This window comes from Spermophilus citellus, assembly GCF_964194105.1.
Source record: "Spermophilus citellus genome assembly, chromosome: 17".
Taxonomy (NCBI): Eukaryota; Metazoa; Chordata; class Mammalia; order Rodentia; family Sciuridae; genus Spermophilus; species Spermophilus citellus.
This window is the reverse complement of record NC_138199.1, coordinates 52767782-52788930: the sequence shown is the minus strand read 5'-3', so window position 1 is coordinate 52788930 and position 21149 is coordinate 52767782. Positions and strand designations below refer to the sequence as shown.

The 21149-nt window shown below is 38.1% G+C and overlaps 2 protein-coding genes across 3 annotated transcripts in view; one reads left to right on the top strand and one right to left on the bottom strand.

Moving 5' to 3' along the window:
* Positions 1 to 1211: 1211 nt before the first annotated feature.
* ZPBP2 (zona pellucida binding protein 2) lies at positions 1212 to 16187 on the bottom strand (the record flags this gene model as incomplete). 2 transcript variants are annotated; one of them, XM_081272825.1, is made up of 8 exons in its annotated part: positions 1212 to 1339; positions 2223 to 2403; positions 11291 to 11373; positions 12040 to 12258; positions 12851 to 13012; positions 13731 to 13856; positions 15937 to 16002; positions 16139 to 16187. In XM_081272825.1, 8 exons carry the CDS (start codon positions 16185 to 16187, stop codon positions 1212 to 1214), a joined length of 1014 nt encoding a protein of 337 aa, XP_081128951.1. The 2 variants fall into 2 exon arrangements, with proteins under 2 accessions (XP_081128951.1, XP_081128952.1); XM_081272826.1 differs by lacking the exon at positions 15937 to 16002 and having other exon boundaries at positions 16139 to 16166.
* Positions 16188 to 20227: 4040 nt separating this feature from the next.
* The window catches only part of IKZF3 (IKAROS family zinc finger 3), an 87235-nt gene continuing 86313 nt past the window's right edge, over positions 20228 to 21149 (top strand). Inside the window, exon 1 of the mRNA XM_081272565.1 lies at positions 20228 to 20403. Within this exon, the coding sequence (XP_081128691.1) occupies positions 20397 to 20403 (7 nt within the window). The 5' untranslated portion in view covers positions 20228 to 20396. The remainder of the gene's footprint in view (positions 20404 to 21149) is intronic.

Below are 21149 nucleotides of genomic sequence, written 5' to 3'. Positions count from 1 at the left end.
AATGATAAATTACTTTGGGAGACAGTTTGGCAGTTTCTTACAAAACTATACACAGTCATATATAAGCCAGTAATCATACTCCTAGGTATTAACCCAGTTGTTGAAATGTATGTCCAAACGAAAACCTGCACACAAATGTTTATAATAGCTTTATTTATAGTTACCAAAAACTGGAAGCAGCCAAAATTTCCTTCATGGGTGACTGGATAAACACACTATGATATATCCCATACAGTAGAATATTATTCAGCAATAAAAGGAGCTTTCAAGTCATGAAAAGACATGGGGGAATCCTTAACTGCATACTGCTTACTGATTAGAAGTCAATATGAAAAGTCGACACACTATGTGACATTTTGGAAAAGGCAAAACTATAGAGACAGTAAGAGGATCAAAGGTTGCCAAGGACTCAGGGAGAAAGGGTAAAGCATAGTGAATTTTAAGGATGGTGAAAGTATTCTGTATGAAACTGTAATGGTGAATACCTAATTATGCAATTGGGAAAACCTACAACACAAATATTGATACTTTAATGTAAACCACTGACTACAGTTAATAATAATGTATTAATATTGGTTCATCCATTGCAACAAATTTGATACATAAATGCAGTATGTTGATAACAGATGAAACTGTGTGAGGAAGGAGGAGGATATGGGATGGTAATAAGGAATTCCTGCTCGATTATTCTGGTAAATGGTAATAAGAAACTCTATGCTCAATTATTCTGTAAATCAAAGCCTATACTACAAAATTAAGTCTATTAATTATAAAATAAAAGCAAAATGACTAAAATAAGTAATATTTTGGTTCTAATTACAAAGGTTATATACATGCCTTTACATAAGAGTGATTTCAAACAAATTAATATACAGACAATATAAAAATTTTATTATGTTATACTTTGCTACTCTTCTTGACCTCAATATAGTCTTAGGTACAGAGCAACAGATTGTTTGTAAACAACAAAACATATTTCATTAAAAATCATCCACTAATATTTGAACTGTCCTTTGTACACTGGAGATACTGGATTAAATGATTTCTTAGAAATGCCATGCCAATTATTATTTTTTTGTTTCTACAATGTATGTTATACAATGTTTTGGTCTTACTGATCTTATTTCATAGAGCTATCTATGATGCTCTGTGATGTGAACAAATCATCTTATGTCCCCCACTTCTGCAAGCAAGTAACAAAGCTTCCACCTCTAGTCATTGCCCGGCTGGTTTTTGTTTGAAGCTTCTGGGCAAGACTTAGCTCCATATACCTGGGTAGAAGCACATATCTGACAAGTAACATCAACATCAGGACTGAAATTCCCAGGGCTACAAACCACTGCAAAAGAAAACACATGGAAGAGAGCATTATAACTTACAGATATTTTATATCAATAATATAAATCTGCCTTCAATATCATACCATTTCTATATCTATAATACACTTGTTCAGCCAATAAAATTGTAATATGATCTTTTGTTTATTTATTTTTTAGTTGTAGTTGGACACAATGCCTTTATTTTACTTATTTATTTTTATGTGGTGCTGAGGATCGAACCCAGAGCCTCCCACATTTTAGGCGAGCGCTCTACCACTGAGCCACAACCCCAGCCCAATATGACAATCTTAAAGATTTAAGAACCCTATTTTTTCCTTTAGTACTGGCATTTTACAGTATTTGCAGTGCCCCATCTATGAGTTCCTTTTTCCAGTTTTCTAGTTCCTATTTCTATGTTTTCTAGGCAAAACCATGTGGTTTTCTTTCATAGTACAGTATCTTAAATCAACACTATAGAAATGTTTTGTAATACAAGAGTATATTAGGAAGAATTAATATACATTAATATAATTGTATTTAGAAAATTTGGGCCTTGACTTTTTACTTCCCTTTAGGTAAATATGTTTCTGAAAGAGAATTGGTGTAGATTCAAATCAGCTGTATATATCAGGCCCACACCTGTAATTCCAGCGACTCTGGAGGCTGAGGCAGGAAGCTCACAAGTTTGAGGTCAGCCTCAGCAATTTGTCAAGGCTTTAAGCAACTTAGTGAAACCCTGTCTAAAAATAACAAAGAGGGCTGGAGATGTGGCTCAGTGGTAAAGCACTCCTGGGTTCAATCCTGGTACAAAAAAAGATTCAAATAAATAATCCTAATATAATTATTTATCTATTCTTCTGACTATATAACCTAGATATGTAGATATTTATATTTTATAATTACCACAACAGCTAGCACAATTGCTGTGTAGACCTTCATCTTTTCCAAAGCCTGGTCGACAGCTATCCATTCGTACTACTTGAAAACTGTGGTCCACAAAATGCATAGCTGGTACAGTGTTATTAAGGCGATGATAGAAAGTATACGCTTGGCTCCGAAAAAATTCTTCTATTCTGTCTCTTGCCTAAGATTTAAAAGTATAAGAGAAAAATACAATTACTACACCATGATCCAATTTGTTCTGCTGTATCAGAGGCAATTAAAAATAGCATAAAAAGAGTGCCTTTGGATATCTTTCCCTCTGGGCTCCTGAAATGCTTCGCTGGAACTTAGGTCTGTTCCAAGAGAGCCAGCTCTGCTGGGTGTTGACACTACAACTGAATAACAAAATGATCACTAGGCAATGCTGAGCTGACGTGGATCTGGGGCGAACAGTCTGGGCCTCTCAGAACACGCACTGAGCCCGGATTGGCTGAATTCAAGCTCCCCGTTCGCCTGCTTCCCGCAAACAGCTGTGACTCAGCACTAATCCATCCGGCTGAAACAACTGGTCAGCCCTTCTCATCCTACGGAGGTAAATGCCTACCGAGCCTTCATAGGTAGTGGCCACAGGTTTGAAACGGGGCTTGGGAGAGACAGTCAGGACCCACCCGTTGCATTGGTCGCCCGGCAAAGGGAAACGAACTGTCGCCATTTGCAAGAGATACCACCATGGCAGAGAACTGACGTCATCAGACTGCGGCAGAGGAGACAACTTCATTGAAACCTGCGGCTACAGGTGTGTAATTCCCTAGCCTTCCCTCTCCACACATCCGGGAAACCTTAAGGGCCCCTCCCAGCTCTCCCGTAAGGGCCCCTCCCAGCTCTCCCATGAGCGCGATAGCCAGACCAAGGGAATCAGAGGTGGCGTGGGACCTGCGGCGCGGAACTACCGCTCCCACCAGTGCTGACAGCTGAGGTCTCTTGCACCAGCTACTGGGGGCGTGGCTACCGGAGGGCAAGTAAAATTCGCTGAGGATTCTCAGCCCCAAGCTCTACAAACTTAGGGTCTGAGGGAATGGCAAACTGGGAGAGTATGCCCAGTCGTTCATGAAAACAGGGCTCCCGGGAGCAGCAGACCTGGCGTGTAGCCAGTATTGTGGTGAGCGGCACCCGTGAGAGGGGCCTGGCTAGAGGAAAAGTGGGAAGTGACTAGACACATGAGGAGGCCCTAGGCACTCAGGATTGGAGACTCGCCCAGTCTGGGAGGAGGAGCTGCTGCACAGTGATTGGTTCCCGTGTATTGACAGGAGAAACTTGGCCTGGTGGGCACAGCCCCACCTACTGGAAGAGAAGTTAATCAAACTCTAAGACTGCATTTATTAGTTTTTTTTTTCTTTTTTTCTTTTCTCTTTTTTTTTGATTTGGGTTTTTCTTTCATTTTCATTATTCTTGTTGTTTTTTTAAATTTTTTTTACAATTTTTTTTTAAATTTTTTTCTTCTAATTTTAATTTTTTAAATTATTTAAAAAAATTTTTTTTCTTTTTTTATTTCCTATTTTTTTCTTCTTTTGTCTTTTCATTTCTTTTCAATTATCTTATCCCCCTTCCTTGAATTCTACTTGCTTACTCTCATTCTCTTTAGTGACTTCTTCCCTTCCCTTCTAATACCTTTCCTCCCAAGCATCTAATAAATTTATAGGAGTAAACAGTAACTCATCAGTCAAACAGAACAAGAAGTAACATGAGCAGCTTCAAAAAGCAAGGAAGAAAGGGAGTACAAACAATGCAGGACGGCCTAAATATTCAGGAGGACCTAGAGTCATCAGAAAAATGGTCATATAAAGAACTCAAGGAACACCTTAGACAGATGGAATGGAACCTTAAAGAGGATACAATACAAGACAGCAAATTCAAGCAGCGAAAGAACACATTGAGAATGAATTACATAAACAGATAAAAGAAGAAGTTAAGCATCTTTATCAGGAGATAGAGATTATAAAAAATAATCAAACAATAATTCTAGAAATGAAGAAAACGATAAACCAAATTAAAAACTCAATTGAGAGTATCACTAACAGAGTGGAGCAAGTAGAAGCCAGAACGTCAGATAATGAAGACAAAATATATCATCTTGAAAAGAGTCTAGCCAACTCAGAAAGGCTGGTAAAAAATCACGAGAAAAACATCCAAGAGTTATGGGATAACATAAAAAAACCAAACTTACGAGTCATCGGGATAGAAGAAGGTACAGAGATTCAAACCAAGGGAATGAGTAACCTGCTGAATGAAATAATTACAGAAAACTTTCCAGAAATAAAAAAGGAAATAGATATACAAATTGAAGATGCATACAGGACACCAAGCACACAAAATCACAGTAGACCAACGCCAAGACACATTGTTATGAAGATATCCAATATACAGAACAAAGAGAAAATATTAAAAGCTACAAGAGAAAGGAGACAGATTACATTCAGGGGTAAACCAATAAGGTTAACAACGGATTTTTCATCACAGACACTGAAAGCAAGAAGGTCATGGAACAATGTATTTCAAACACTGTAAGACAATGGATGCCAACCAAGAATTCTGTATCCAGCAAAATTAAGCTTCAGGTATGACAACGAAATAAAAATCTTTCATGATAAACAAAAGTTAAAAGAATTTGCAGCATTGCAAAGCATTTTGAGCAAAACACTACACGAGGAAGAAATGAAAAACAATAACCAAAACCATCAGTAGGAAGTGCCTTGGTAAAGACAGAGGGCGAGGGGAAAGATAATCATGGAGAAACAAACTAAATTTGTTAAAAAAAGGATAAATAATCAAACATGGATGGAAGTACAAACCATATATCAATAGTAACTCTGAATGTTAATGGCTTAAACTCTCTAATAAAGCGACATAGGCTGGTATCATGGATTAAAAAAACAAATCCAACAATATGCTGCCTCCAGGAGACACAGCTGATTGGAAAAGACATACACAGGCTGAAGGTGAAAGGATGGGAAAAAATATACCATGCACACGGTCCTCGTAAGCAAGCAGGGGTGGCCATCCTCATATCGAATAAAATCGACTTCAAGACTAAGTTAATCAAAAGGGATAAAGAAGGACATTATATACTGTTAAAAGGAACCATTCACCAACAAGACATAACAATTATCAATATTTATGCACCAAATAATGGTGCTGCGACATTCATAAAACAAATTCTCCTCAAGTTCAAGAATCAAATAGACCACAACACAATAATTATGGGTGACTTCAACACACCTCTCTCACCATTGGACAGATCCTCCAAACAAAAGTTGAATAAAGAAACTATAGAACTCAATATCACAATCAATAACCTAGACTTAACTGACATATATAGAATATGTCAACCATCATCAAATGGATATACTTTTTTCTCAGCAGCACATGGATCCTTCTCAAAAATAGACCATATATTATGCCATAGGGCAACCCTCAGTAAATATAAAGGGGTGGAGATAATACCTTGCATTTTATCTGATCATAATGGAATGAAACTGGAAATCAATGATAAAAGAAGGAAGGAAAAATCCTACATCACATGGAAAATGAACAATATGTTACTGAATGATCAATGGGTTACAGAAGACATAAAGGAGGAAATCAAAAAATTCTTAGAGATAAATGAAAATACAGACACAACATATCGGAATCTATGGAACACAATGAAAGCAGTTTTAAGAGGAAAATTCATCGCCTGGTGGTCATTCCTCAAAAAAAGAAAAAACCAACAAATAAATGAGCTCACACTTCATCTCAAAGCCCTAGAAAAGGAAGAGCAAAACAACAGCAAATGTAGCAGAAGGCAAGAAATAATTAAAATCAGAGCGGAAATCAATGAAATTGAAACAAAAGAAACTATTGAAAAAATTAACAAAACTAAAAGTTGGTTCTTCGAAAAAATAAATAAGATCGACAGACCTTTAGCCATGCTAACGAAGAGAAGAAGAGAGAGAACTCAAATTACTAACATACGGGATGAAAAAGGCAATATCACAACAGATGCTACAGAAATACAGAAGACAATTAGAAATTATTTTGAAAACCTATATTCCAATAAAATAGAAGATAGTGAAGACATCGATAAATTTCTTAAGTCATATGATTTGCCCAGACTGAGTCAGGAGGATACACACAATTTGAACAGACCAATATCAATGGATGAAATTGAAGAAGCCATCAAAAGACTACCAACCAAGAAAAGCCCAGGACCAGATGGGTATACAGTGGAGTTTTACAAAACCTTTAAAGAAGAATTAATACCAATACTTTTCAAGTTATTTCAGGAAATAGAAAAACAGGGAGCTCTTCCAAATTCATTCTATGAGGCCAACATCACCCTGATTCTGAAACCAGACAAAGACACCTCAAAGAAAGAAAACTACAGACCAATATCTCTAATGAACCTAGATGCAAAAATCCTCAATAAAATTCTGGCGAATCGAATACAAAAACACATCAAAAAAATTGTGCACCATGATCAAGTAGGATTCATCCCTGGGATGCAAGGATGGTTCAATATACGGAAATCAATAAATGTTATTCACCACATCAATAGACTTAAAGATAAGAACCATATGATCATCTCCATAGACGCAGAGAAAGCATTCGACAAAGTACAGCATCCCTTTATGTTCAAAACATTAGAAAAACTAGGGATAACAGGAACTTACCTTGACATTGTAAAAGCTATCTATGCTAAGCCTCAGGCTAGCATCATTCTGAATGGACAAAAGTTAAAGGCATTCCCTCTAAAATCTGGAACAAGACAGGGATGCCCTCTATCACCACTTCTATTCAATATAGTTCTCGAAACACTGGCCAGAGCAATTAGACAGACGAAAGAAATTAAAGGTATAAAAATAGGAAAAGAAGAACTTAAATTATCACTATTTGCAGATGACATGATTCTATACCTAGAAGACCCAAAAGGGTCTACAAAGAAACTACTAGAACTAATAAATGAATTCAGCAAAGTGGCAGGATATAAAATCAACACGCATAAATCAAAGGCATTTCTGTATTATCAGCGACAAAACTTCTGAAACGGAAATGAGGAAAAACACTCCATTCACAATATCCTCAAAAAAAAAAATACTTGGGAATCAACCTAACAAAATAGGTGAAAGATTTATACAATGAAAACTACAGAACCCTAAAGAGAGAAGTAGAAGAAGATCTTAGAAGATGGAAAAATATACCCTGTTCATGGATAGGCAGAACTAACATCATCAAAATGGCGATATTACCAAAAGTTCTCTATAGGTTTAATGCAATGCCAATCAAAATCCCAACGGCATTTCTTGTAGAAATAGATAAAGCAATCATGAAATTCATATGGAAAAATAAAAGACCCAGAATAGCAAAAGCAATTCTAAGCAGGAAGTGTGAATCAGGCGGTATAGCGATACCAGATTTCAAACTATATTACAGAGCAATAGTGACAAAAACAGCATGGTACTGGTACCAAAACAGGCGGGTGGACCAATGGTATAGAATAGAGGACACAGAGACTAATCCACAAAGTTACAACTATCTTATATTTGATAAAGGGGCTAAAAGCATGCAATGGAGGAAGGATAGCATCTTCAACAAATGGTGTTGGGAAAACTGGAAATCCATATGCAACAAAATGAAACTGAATCCCTTTCTCTCGCCATGCACAAAAGTTAACTCAAAATGGATCAAGGAGCTTGATATCAAATCAGAGACTCTGCGTCTGATAGAAGAAAAAGTTGGCTCCGATGTACATATGGTGGGGTCGGGCTCCAAATTCCTTAATAGGACACCCATAGCACAAGAGTTAATAACAAGAATCAACAAATGGGACTTACTTAAACTAAAAAGTTTTTTCTCAGCAAGAGAAACAATAAGAGAGGTAAATAGGGAGCCTACATCCTGGGAACAAATTTTTACTCCTCACACTTCAGATAGAGCCCTAATATCCAGAGTATACAAAGAACTCAAAAAATTAGACAATAAGATAACAAATAACCCAATCAACAAATGGGCCAAGGACCTGAACAGACACTTCTCAGAGGAGGACATACAATCAATCAACAAGTACATGAAAAAATGCTCACCATCTCTAGCAGTCAGAGAAATGCAAATCAAAACCACCCTAAGATACCATCTCACTCCAGTAAGATTGGAGCCACTATGAAGTCAAACAACAACAAGTGCTGGCGAGGATGTGGAGAAAAGGGTACACTTGTACATTGCTGGTGGGACTGCAAATTGGTGCGGCCAATTTGGAAAGCAGTTTGGAGATTCCTGGGAAAGCTGGGAATGGAACCACCATTTGACCCTGCTATTGCCCTTCTCGGACTATTCCCTGAAGACCTTAAAAGAGCATGCTACAGGGATACTGCCACATCGATGTTCCTAGCAGCACAATTCACAATAGCCAGACTGTGGAACCAACCCAGATGCCCTTCAATAGATGAATGGATAAAAAAAATGTGGCATCTATACACAATGGAGTACTATGCAGCAATAAAAATGACAAAAATCATAGAATTTGCAGGGAAATGGATGGCACTAGAGCAGATTATGCTTAGTGAAGCTAGCCAATCCCTAAAAAACAAATACCAAATGTCTTCTTTGATATAATGAGAGCAACTATGAACAGAGCAGGGAGGAAGAGCAGGAAGAAAAGATTAACATTAAACAGAGACATGAGATGGGAGGGAAAGGGAGAGAAAAGGGAAATTGGAAATGAAGGGAGACCCTCATTGCTATACAAAATTACATATAAGAGGTTGTGAGGGGAATGGGAAAATAAACAAGGAGAGAAATGAATTACAGTAGATGGGGTAGAGAGAGAAGATGGGAGGGGAGGGGAGGGGGTATAGTAGGGGATAGGAAAGGTAGCAGAATACAACAATTACTAATGGGCATTATGTAAAATTGTGGATGTGTAACTGATGTGATTCTGCAATCTGCATTTGGGGTAAAATTGGGGGTTCATAACCCACTTCAATCTAATGTATGAAATATGATATGTCAAGAGCTTTGTAATGTTGTGAACAACCAATAAAAAAAATTGTACACAATAAATGAAAAAAAAAGTAGCATAAACATTCCATGCTTTGTACAACAGGTGAATTCCAAAAAAAGTTGTATAAGACTAAAAAGTCTAAAATTAGTCTAGTCTTAACCTTATCAACTATTGTAAATTCATGTGTAAAATGGTTAAGAAAAAATAAAGTTAAAAAAAAAACAAACTTAAATTAACCAGGAACCTGTTGGCACACACCTATAATACCAGCGATTCAGAGGCTGAGGGAGGAGGATCAAAAGTTCAAGGCCAATTTGGGCAATTCAGTGAGACTGTTTCAAAATAAAAAAATAAGGGGTAGAGATGTAGCTCAGTGGTAGAGTGCCCCTGGGTTCAAATTCCCAGTACTGCAAAAACAAACAAACTTTCTTGTTTTGAATTACTTGTAACATATCCATTCCTTATGTAGATAACTGGGAGTTCATTATTTCTAATTCTATTTGCTCATATGAAAAACCTAGAACAATGTAAAATGGAAACAAAGAATTCTCTCTAACCAGCATCACAAACTAATAATGTAAATTTTGTATTATTTCTTGAGTACAGAGTTTAATAACTAATATTAATGGAGTTATGTCCCATAAGTCATACACAACGTTAATGATATAGGAATTAGACCAAGAATGGTATAGGCTTAGGAACTAGACCAAGAGAATGGGATTTTTAAGACTATGTCCTTAGTCTCTGAGGATGGCAGAGAAAATGAGAGCTGTTATGACTAGAACAGATACAATTTTGGAAGAACTACTGGTTTAACCTAGATTGTGAGGTTATTCTTCAATCTTCACTCTTAATCATCTTTTGGGGAAAAAAACCAGGGATCAATCCTTCAATTATAGATAAAATGCATATTATTCTGGAAACTACATAATATTCCAGATGTGCCACTCTAAAAAATAATAACCTTTTGAAATAGCCAAGAATCTCAATGTCAGTTTAAAAACATTGAAACCAAAAGTCATTACTACATTATATTTGCTTTGTTGTTGTTGTTTTGGTTTTGTACTGGGGATTGAATCTAGGGGCACTTAACCACTGAGCTACATCACCAACCCTTTTTATTTTTATTTGAGACAGGATCTCACTAAGGGCTTCTCTAAATTGTTGAGGGTGGCCTTAAACTTGCCTCAGCCTTCTGAGTTATTTGTGGCATTGTGTCTGGCTGGTGTATTTTGTTTTTGTTTTAGTAGTGGAGATTGAAGCCAGGGGTGCTTCACCACTGAGCTACATCCTTGGTCTTTTTAATTTTTTACTCTTTAAAAAAATGTTACTTATTTAGTTATCTATTTACTTATTTGGTACCGGGGTTTTAGTTCAAGGGCTCTTTACCACTGAGCTACATACCAGCTCTTTTTATTTTTGGGGATAGGTTCTCATTAAGTTGCTTAGGACCTCAAACTTGCTATCCTCCCACCTCAGCTTCCTGAGTTGCTGGGATTACAGGTGTGCACCACCATGCCCAGCCTTTTTTGTTTTTATTTTGAGACAGGGTCTTTCTAAGTTTCTTAGGGCCTTGCTAAATTGCTGAGGCTGGCCTCAAACTTGTGATCTTCCTGCCTCAGCCTCCTAAATTGCTGGGATTATAGGTATGAGCTACCCCACTCAACTACATATATATTTTAAAATAATAATTTAAATATATTTCTTACAAATGTTTTTACTAAGGATAAACATTCACAACATGAATAAATACACACACACATATTATATATTTTTTTCCAGTACTGGGGCTTGAACCCAGAGGCACTATACCACTGAACTACATCCTCAACTTTGTTTTTTTGAGACAGGGCCTCAGTAAGTTGCCAAAGCTAAGGGCCTCTCTAAATGTTGAGGCTGGCCTTAAACTTGAGATCCTTGAACTTGAGATCCTCCTTCTTCAGCCTCTCATGTAACTGGGATTACCAGCATATACCACTGTGCCAGGCTTACAAAATTTTTAAATAGCTTTACTGACTGTTCAAGTTCTTTTTCCTTGTGATAAATTTCTCACCTTGAGGATATTACGATTAGTGATATCTTCACAGTCAACACTATCATTGCATGCACTTTTCCACCCTGGAGCAAAAGGATCAACTGGGGAGGAAAACATGATAGGTTCACAAAAGGATTCTAAACAGTTCCAAACATTTCAATAAAGCCCCAAGCACTTTATTTAGTATGCAAGCACATGTTCACTTCATCTAGCTATCTAGTCCTAGTAGTAAAGTTAGATGTACAATTTGAATAATTTATACATTATGACTTTACTCCATCTGGGGGCTAATGGAAGTAACTACAAGGGAAAAAAAATGGGCTGGGTTTGTGCTCAGTGGGAGGCGCTGGGTTTGAGCCTCAGCACATCAAAATAAATAAATAAAAATAAAGGTATTGTGTCCATCTACAAGCAAAAAATTTTTTTTAAAAATAGGAAAAAAAAGCCTGTGTTTGGTTACTCCCTGTTATTAAAGGCTCAAAAATACAATTAAAAATTCTATAAGAAGTTACAAATAAAATATTATATAATTAAATGCTATGATAATTAATTGATATTGACTTCTAAATTACAAGCAAAAATATATCATATTTGAAGGTAAATAACTTGTATGCTAATTTTTAAAACCATAACCAGGCAACAATATATTTTAGTGTTTAACAAATATTTTAAACCCATTATTTATAAGATATTTCATATCATGCAATAATTAATCATTCAGGACTAAACTCATAAAATTAAAGAAATGTTTTAAAATTTGTTTTTACCTCGAAAAGCTATGAACAGCTCATGTAAAAGGCTATGTTCTGGAATTTTAACAAAATGGCATTTATATGATGGTTCCACGACATGGCACAACAAATCAGAGATCAAATTATCCAAGATTTTCCTCAGCACTCTAAAGAGCAGATCATTATATCTTCCTACACAGGACTTTGTAGTAAAACGTACAGCCATCTGATATGAATAATCAGGTTCCCGATAGGCTTTGAAAAAAGATGAGAATGAAAACAATTGTGCCTAGCATTAATTGTTCTATCAAACATTTTTCAAATAACATGTAATATTAAATCCCATCAATATTGCAAATAAACATAGAAACCTTATCTAGTAAAACGCTTTAACAATTTATCCTCACAAAACATATAAAACTAATAATTTTACTGAAAAAAAGTTATTTTCATCTGATATTTATCTACTTAGAAGAAGAAAAATGGCTTCTGTGGGTTGCCTATATAGATAAGAGCATCAAGAAAAAAAAAAAGATTGCTTTTGGGGAGGGTCTTCATTTGCAGAAAGTATCACTGCTGTTATAGAATTGAATATCAGTTTTTAAATTACCTGGAAAAATACCTGGATAAAGTAGTTTGTACTTACATACACAGGTAGTAGAAAGTAGGGAGTTAAAAGAGAGTTATTTAGGACAAACTTGTTAATTTGAGTTTACCTAATTAAACACACCTCAAAATATCCATAAATCATAATGATTACCTATACCAGATTCATTTTCACTAAATGAAGAAATCTTATAATTCTGATTCAAACTAAATATATAAATTAAAATGTGCTCATTCTCACCAAAGATCATAAATTCATATCTCCTCTTTACTGTAGTTTCTTCTTGGGTTTCTGCTTTGACAGTCTTATAAGAAAGAGTACATGAATAAAGTCCAGACAAAGGCTCCAGAAAATCTCTCACCATTAGCTTTCCCGTTTCTGTTATACTTATTCGACTATTGTCTACGCAGAAATAGTAAATTATTTGGTTATTTAACAGATAACAATTCAAAAGTTATTTAGTAAATTTGGGTTACAAATAGACACAGACATTTAAAAAAACTAATGGATTATTTCAACTCCAAGAATCTAACAAAATCTTAATTCTATCATATTACTCTATGAAAAGCCACATAAGTACACTTTTGAAATGAAATGTATATTGGTTTACTTTGATTCACTTCTTAGCATCTAGTTTCAATTAGTTTATGCCAGTAATTCAGTAAATGAAATATAATTTCTTCACATAAGCCAAATTAATTAATAATACTTATATCCCAAGGCACTCTTCTAACATCATGAAAAATTACCTATTAAATATCTCATCTCATTTTACTGGTGGTACAAAGATAAAATAAAGATATTTGAATGAATATAGCTCAGAAGTAAGATACAAAATTAACTGCTTCAAGGGCTGTTGATGTAACTTAGTGAAAGAGCATTTCCTAGCATGTATAAGGCCCTGGATTCAATTTCCAACACCATGAAAAAATAAGAAAAAAAATACTGTTTCAGATTTTGGAGAAATTAAGGCATAGACTAACATATAACACTATTTATCCAAGTGTAGGGCAAGGTAAAAACTGCAGTCAAAACTAAATTTGTTCTTTTCAATAAATGACAGTGCTTTTTAAAAACAATGTTCACATCATTAAAATTATATTAAAATCAAATAATTTACCTGTTAATGTCTTTTCCTTTGGCCCAATCCATAAGTAGGTGGGATCCACTGTTTCTGTATTAGCACGATTCAAATCCATACAGATAAGGACTGGGCTATTTTGATGTAATTTTACATATATTTTCACTGTGACAAAATAAAATAATGTATAACTACATTACATAGCAAAACTACAAAATACACTCATACCAAGGATACTAATTTGTTCTTTCTTAAGTTTTTTTTTTTTTTTTTTTTTTTTTAATTTGAGACAGTATCTCCCTAAATTGCTTAGGGCCTTACTAAGTTGCTGAGACTGGCTTTGAACTTGCCATCCTCCTGCTTCACCCTCCTGAGCTGTAGAATTACAGGTGTGGGCTTCCATGCCTGGTGGTTTCAGACTTTTAAAAATCAATGATTATAAAGTTGGCACAGTGGCGCAGGCCTGTAATCCCAGCAATTTGGGAGGCTAAGAAATTAGGATTGAGAGTTCAAAGGCAGTCTCAGCAGATTAGCTAGGCACTTAGCAACTCAGTGAGACTCTGTCTTTAAATAAAATATAAAAAAGGGCTGGGGATGTGGCTCAGTGGTTAACCACCACCCTTGGGTTCAATCCCAGTACCAAAAAAATAAAAAATCAGTGATTATAGCATTTAGGATGGTAGTCTGAATTTCTCCTTGCTTCTCATGGTTAAGTTTTAACAACTCTATAGACTGTTAGGGCCATGATATTCTTATTCTATGTACATAAGACATTTAGAAAGTCATTTGGATGTACAAGTTCAGAACTCACTGAAATCTTAAAAATTTTTTAGGGCACTGTGGATTGAACTCAGGGCTCTCTACCACTGAGCTACATCCCCAGTCCTTTTTACTTTTGAGACAGGGTCTTGCTAAATTGTCCAGGCTGGGCTTGAACTTGTAACCCTCCTGCCTCAGTCTCTTCAGTGCTGGGATTACAGCACACATGGATCACCACATATGGCTGCTCAAATTTTTCAGGGCTAGGGGTGCAGTACCAGGGATTGAACCCAGAGGCGATTAACCACTAAGCCATATCCCCAGCCCATTTTTTTTGTTTTGTTTTGTTTTGAGACAGTGTCTCCCTAAGTTGCTTAGGGCCTTGCTAAGTTGCTGAGGCTGGCTTTGAATTTGTGAACGTTCTGCCTCAACGTGCACCACCATACTGGGCTAAAATCATAATTTTTTTAAGGGATAATGGAATCAATTTAAAGTCCAGAGAAAGCCTTGAATTCACTGCAAAATTATTTTAAAGATAATTATTCTTTCTAAGGGACACCTGGTATTCCACTGTAAATTTCCTTTGTTGGGCACAATAATTAAGCCCATAGGAGGCATTCTAGGACAGTGTTCTGCAATTATGTTTTTTGCTTGTTTCTTTTGCTTTTCTTTTGTATTGGGAATGGAACCCAGGTGCGCTTAACCACTGAGCCACATCCCCAAACTCTTTTTATACTTTATTTAGAGACAGGTCTTGTTAGGTTGCTGAGGTTGTCTATGAATTCATGATCCTCCTGCCCCAGTCTCCTAATCACAGGCGTGTGCCACCAGGCCCTGCAGCAATTACGAATTCTGATTCAGATAATATGATGGTATGCTTGGAATACTGTCCCAAGATATTAATTTTAAAGCCTATTGAATGCCAGGCCCTGAATATACAAAGGCATTATCCTACAATTTGGTGGCAGTGGTGGTGTTGAGGGAGAGGGTTCAAACATGACATACTGTGATCAGGCCCAGTTATCTAAAAGTAGCTGGGTGACTAGCTTTCCTTGGGGAGTATGGTAAAGTTACACCACAGTGAATAACATTTGAGTTGACTCTTAATGGATGAATAGGAGATCTACTTAACAAGGGGAGGGACGACAGACTTTCACACAGAGCGACTTCCAGCCCAGGAAATCACCCCTGTGGGTGGGGCTCCCACGTTGCAAAGCAGCAGAACCATTTGGAAGTGAGTTGCCATCACAACAAGAGATCTGCGTTGAATCCTGGCTCCTTAAGAGCTGTGCGGCTCTAGGCAAGGCGATACAACTAGCTAGGGTCGCTGTTCAGGATGAAAAGATGCAATCTTCATGAACTGCAGGGCACAGGGCAGATGCACAGCGCACGTTCGCACCCTTTTCCTCTGGGGGAACAACCCTAGCAGGTCCATGGCATCCTGGACTTTTCTGAAAGGCCGTCCGTGAGAAGAGGTCCTTATTACCTGGGTGTCCTATCTTGCCAAAAACGAAGCCTTTTTTATTGAGTAAGGATGAACGCTGGCATCCAACTGCGGAGGAAAGAAACCACTGACTTTTTAGTTAGAAAAGGAGCCAGGGCTCAGAGTGGGACAGGGTAGGGCGAAACCGAGGAGGCAGGGCCGGGAATCTCGGGCAGACTTGGGGGCACGGTGGGACAATCCACACCTCCTGTGAGGTACCAGAGCACCGCGGAGAGAAGGGCCCACGCTCGCATCACGGCTCAGGGGCTAAAGTGGCGGGAGGCGTCGACAGGTGGGCTCCTTCCTACCTCAACCCCTGCCCAGTACCTTCCCATCGCTCCCCCACACAGCGGAGCAAACCGCCGGGGTCGCCGACTCTACCCGTCCGTCGCTACAGCGGAGGCAGCCCCCACCGGAAGGCGCGTGCGTGCTCCAAGCGCGCGCGCGGGGCGGGGCGAGTGAGCTGAAGGAGAGCGCCCCGCCCCTGGCGCACGCGCGGCGGCGGCCGTCGTGCTGCCCTTCGCGCCTCGTGTCGGCGCCATTTTCCCGCGCTCTCGGCCCCCAAGCGAAGAAGAGAGCGAGGAAAACGAACTCAGGGCTCTGCGGGCTGGGGATTTCCGTAGACTAAGGACTGAGGTGCTCTCCAAAAGAACACGTGGGCCCGAGGACCATCACATGAGGACCAGAGGAAGGGAGAAGCTTGGGAGAATTAATTTCTCACACACACACACACACACACACACACAAAAAAAAAAACAGCGTCCCGCGTGGGAATTTCATGTGCCCCTTTCCCCATGAACTGCGTTTGCAACTCTGCGACCAGTCTCCTTCAAAATCACTACCAGTGTTTCCCTAACTGCTTTCTGTCCACAAAACCAAGACCTGGAAGAAACACTAGTGCACCAAGGCGCCTCCAGGCCTTTCCGTACATAGTAAAGTTGACTCTTGGTTTTCAGCTTCAAGTGGGCGATGGTGTGGAGTCAGCCCATTAATTGGGGAGTAACTTTAAGAAAATGGGCCCAATTTGAAAGTCACGAGCCCACTGTGCTTTTCCGGAGGGGATGGATGATAAGTCAATACCAGAGTGTCACCACAGATGGCACCCACGTCGTCCATGGTTCCTTCTTGCCTACTAGGTTTGTGGCCCGAAAGGCCCTATGTGTTGTCTACTTCTTAGCAGCGGGACGTCACCCTCAGTAGTGGTTTTGAGTAGGTAGAGAGCCCAAGGTTCAGACAGGGTGCAGAATGGTTATTTTGGGTGAGATCAAGAGTTTTCAGTTTTATTTCCCTAGAGCCGAGTCAGTATTTGGACTCTCTCAGACGGTCCAGGAGCAACCTTTGTCAGTAATTTCGTTTTTAGTCACTGTTAATTTTGCCTACATAGACTAAGCCATGAAATGTGATTCAATGAGTCAGATCCACCCATTGTCAGTTGCCCTGTCTAGATTCATGGTTTAGTCTCAACTCTTCCCTTTTTAAGGTGATGATGATGAAGACAAATTTAGGTATTCGGTTCCCTAGAAGTTTGTCATTCCAGTTTTAATCAAACATTATATATCTATAGTGTTTTACTGACTTGCCACTTACCATAAAGTAATTGATTTTGTGATACCCATGCAATACAGGGTGGCTCTGCTAAGTCTTCTTCAAATGTGTGCTAGTTGTCTGTTGAAAGTACCCATCCACTCTTTTAAAATAAACTTAGAGGTTTTCCATTTACCGAAAAATTGCAAAGATAGTGTAGGATTTTCATGGATCCTCACCCAGTTTTTCCTGTTATTTGACATCTTCCATTAGTATAGTATATTTCCACACAATAAATCAATACATTACTATTAACTGAAGTTTATGGTTGATTCAGATATCCTTAGTTTTTAACCTCAGTGTTTCTGATCCAGGGGCCCATTCAGGATCTCACACTTCATTCAGTGTCATGTCCCCTTAGATTTCCCTTTGCTATGACAGTTTCTCAGACTTTCCTTGTTTTTGATGACCATGACCTGGACTTAAGTGATCAAGTATTTTGTAGAAAGCCTCTATTAGAAATTGTCTGATATTTTTCTTATTAGACTAGGATTGTGGGGTTTTGAGAGGAAGACCACAGAGGTAAAATTATGTGACATTACATCTTATCAAGGGTACATACTGTAACCTGCCTTACCACTGTTGATGTTAACCTTGATTGCCTGGCAAAGGTAGGGTTTTGTCAGTTTTTTCCACTAAAAAATTACCCCCTGGGCTGGGGTATGGCTCAGAGGTAGAGCACTTGCCTAGCATGTGTGAGGCACTGGGTTTAATCCTTAGCACCACATAAAAATAAAATAAAGGTATTGTATCCACCTACAACTAAAAATGTTCTTTTTTTTTTAAGTTACTCCCTTTCCCCTTTCTGTAATTTTTGGAAAGAAGACACTGTGTGCAGGCTACACTTAAAGAGTGGGATTTATGCTCCACCTTGAGGATGCAGTAGCTACATAAATTATTTTATCCATTTTTTATCCTTTAAATATACTGTAGAGTCTAAAATACTCAATACTTAACTAAATGTTTACAGAGTAGCCGTGCATTCCATTGTTAGATAGCAAGAAAACTGTTATAGATGATAATAAAAGTTTCTTTGTAACTTTTTAATAACCAAATAACAATTCATCCTGACACCATCCCTGTGAAAGTTTACAGTTCCTCTTCTGCTAATTTTGATGTGCTATTTTTTGCTTTTAGAAACTAACAAACAACAAATTTCCCCTTTCAGTACTAAAATTAAACCTAGTGTTTAGAGTATTTCTCTGAAATTGATATTATCCTGCAGAACTCCAACTCATAGCTATAGAGATGCTACTGTGATGCTGTGATGTTAAAGCAAGTACGAGTTAGATGCTTAGTTTTAAAAAATTAAAAATATATAAATAGTGCAGACCATCTATACCAAGGGGCTATTTATTTATTTATTTTTTAAACTTTTTTTAAATTTCTTTTTTTTTTTTAAAGAGAGAGTGTGAGAGAGAGAGAGAGAGAGAATTTCTTTTTTAATCTTTATTTTTCAGTTTTCGGCGGGCACAACATCTTTGTTTGTATGTGGTGCTGAGGATCGAACCCGGGCCGCACGCATGCCAGGCGAGCGCGCTACCACTTGAGCCACATCCCCAGCCCCAAGGGGGGCTATTTAAACAAATTCATAAGCATACAGTATGTATATTTTAACTCCTAAACATGAGTTTCTTTTGATATGGTTAGCTAATGTAAAAATCCTCAACTTTAAGTCTCAAATATATTTTTAATATTTATTTTTTTTAGTTATAGGTGGACACAATATCCTTATTTTATTTTTTCTGTGATGCTGAGAATTGAACCCAGTGCCTTACGCATGGTAGGCAAGGCTCTACCTCTGAGCCACAACCCCAGCCCTCAAATATATTTGTATATTCCAACAATATGATTTTCTACCAAGGATGGCAGTGGAATCATTTGTATATTGTCCACTCAACACATTGGGGATCATTGTTAGTACTCACCTAAATAATGTCCCTTAAGATCTTGGTGAGTGGTTAAAGTTACCTTTTATTTTTAAAGTTTTATTATTTTCCATAACGGCATTCTTAATATGCAACAGTGGAACACATTACTACTCTAAGGGAGAGGAAAAGGAAAAAGGAAACTTCCCTTTTCTTCTCCCTACAGTCAGATATATGCTTTATATCTATAAAGTGGGGAGGATGTTGGGGAAAAATATTGAGTGGTATCTCTGTGAACTAACATCTTTCAGTTAATTTTACTATCTCACCACTCCCCTCTTCACTTTCTTTACTTAGTTTTCTGATACATTATATATGTATTTTTGAAAGTTTCCTATTTAGGAGGAGGCAGGGTAGTAGAAAATAAATATGTATAAGTATTTTATGAGTAATGGCAAACAAACCAAATAGCTCCCAGAAAGGAAAACAAAGTTCTCAATGAGGGTTTTTTCAAGCTATCATCCCTGCATCTAGGCAAAAATAAATAAATAAATTTGAGTCTTTCAATTTAAGACACAACCTCTGTGAACTTGAGCTGGCCAAGAAAGCAAAGCAGACACCCTCTCCATGTGACTTTACTCTCTCGTCCGTTATCCTTCAAAAATAGACGTTCTGAGACATTCACAGATGTGCTACTTCCATGCTACCGGGGGTTCCTCGGGTTTGTCGTTCAAAACCGGCTGAAGGTGCGGAAACCTACGGCGCTCGGTGGTGAACTCGAGCGTCTTTTAAAGTCACCGCCAGCCAGCGCCGCTGTAACCCAGCGCACCACCGGGTCGCTGGCTCCGGGGGCCCCTTCAATCTGCGCCGACGCGGCGGCCAGATCCCGGGGGACTCCCCGAGTCAGGAATCTCCCGCCAGCTGCGTGCTGCGTCCCGGCGACGGCAGGAGCACGTGGAGCGGCCGGGCGGCCAAAGCGGCTGCTGCAGACCAGCGGAGCCCGGCGGCGACATGGAAGGTGAGCCCCCAGCACACTTTTCTTGAGGGGTCTTTGAGGAGCTCTACCAGTGCACGCGGCAAAGTTCCTTCTGAATCTCGGTTTTGCTTCCAGTTATTTATTTTGTCAAAAGTAAATGTGAAGTATTTCAGAGGGCAAAGAGTGTCAGTTCTCATACATTCCCTCCCCCAACTTTGAAAAGTTATCTTCGCATTTGTTTCTTATGGGTTGTCAGACTCGAGGGGTCAATGCTAAGTTTGCAGAGGAAGAACATTTATGGGTCGTCCCTGAATTAGCAACAAACTTGGGGTAGAATAGAGCTTTGGGACGTTTCTTCTTCGTCCTTGGTCTCAATGTCCATTGTAATTAGGCTGATCGGAGTGACTTGTTCTGAGTACAGAGACTACTTTTTTTTTTTTCTATTATATGGAAAAGGTCCATTTTAAAGTTATTGTCACTTGAAGTTTATTTGGAATTCTATCTTCTAATGAACCCTTATTTTACCCAAAGCACAGATCAGGTTCACATTAAGAGTTTCATTTGAATTGACTTGGAAGTCATAAAAGTATCCTTCCTGCTTTAAAAAAAAAAAAAAATAGTAAGTACTTCCTTGGGGTAACGAAAATTACACACTGCTATTGTAGACTCTTCAATAGTCTTTTCACCAAAAGTTTGAAAATGGCAGATGTGTCTCAACTTGGGGGAAGAGGCTTATATAGAAAAGGAGAATTTTAAAAAGTATTTATTCTGTTTAAAACTGAAATACT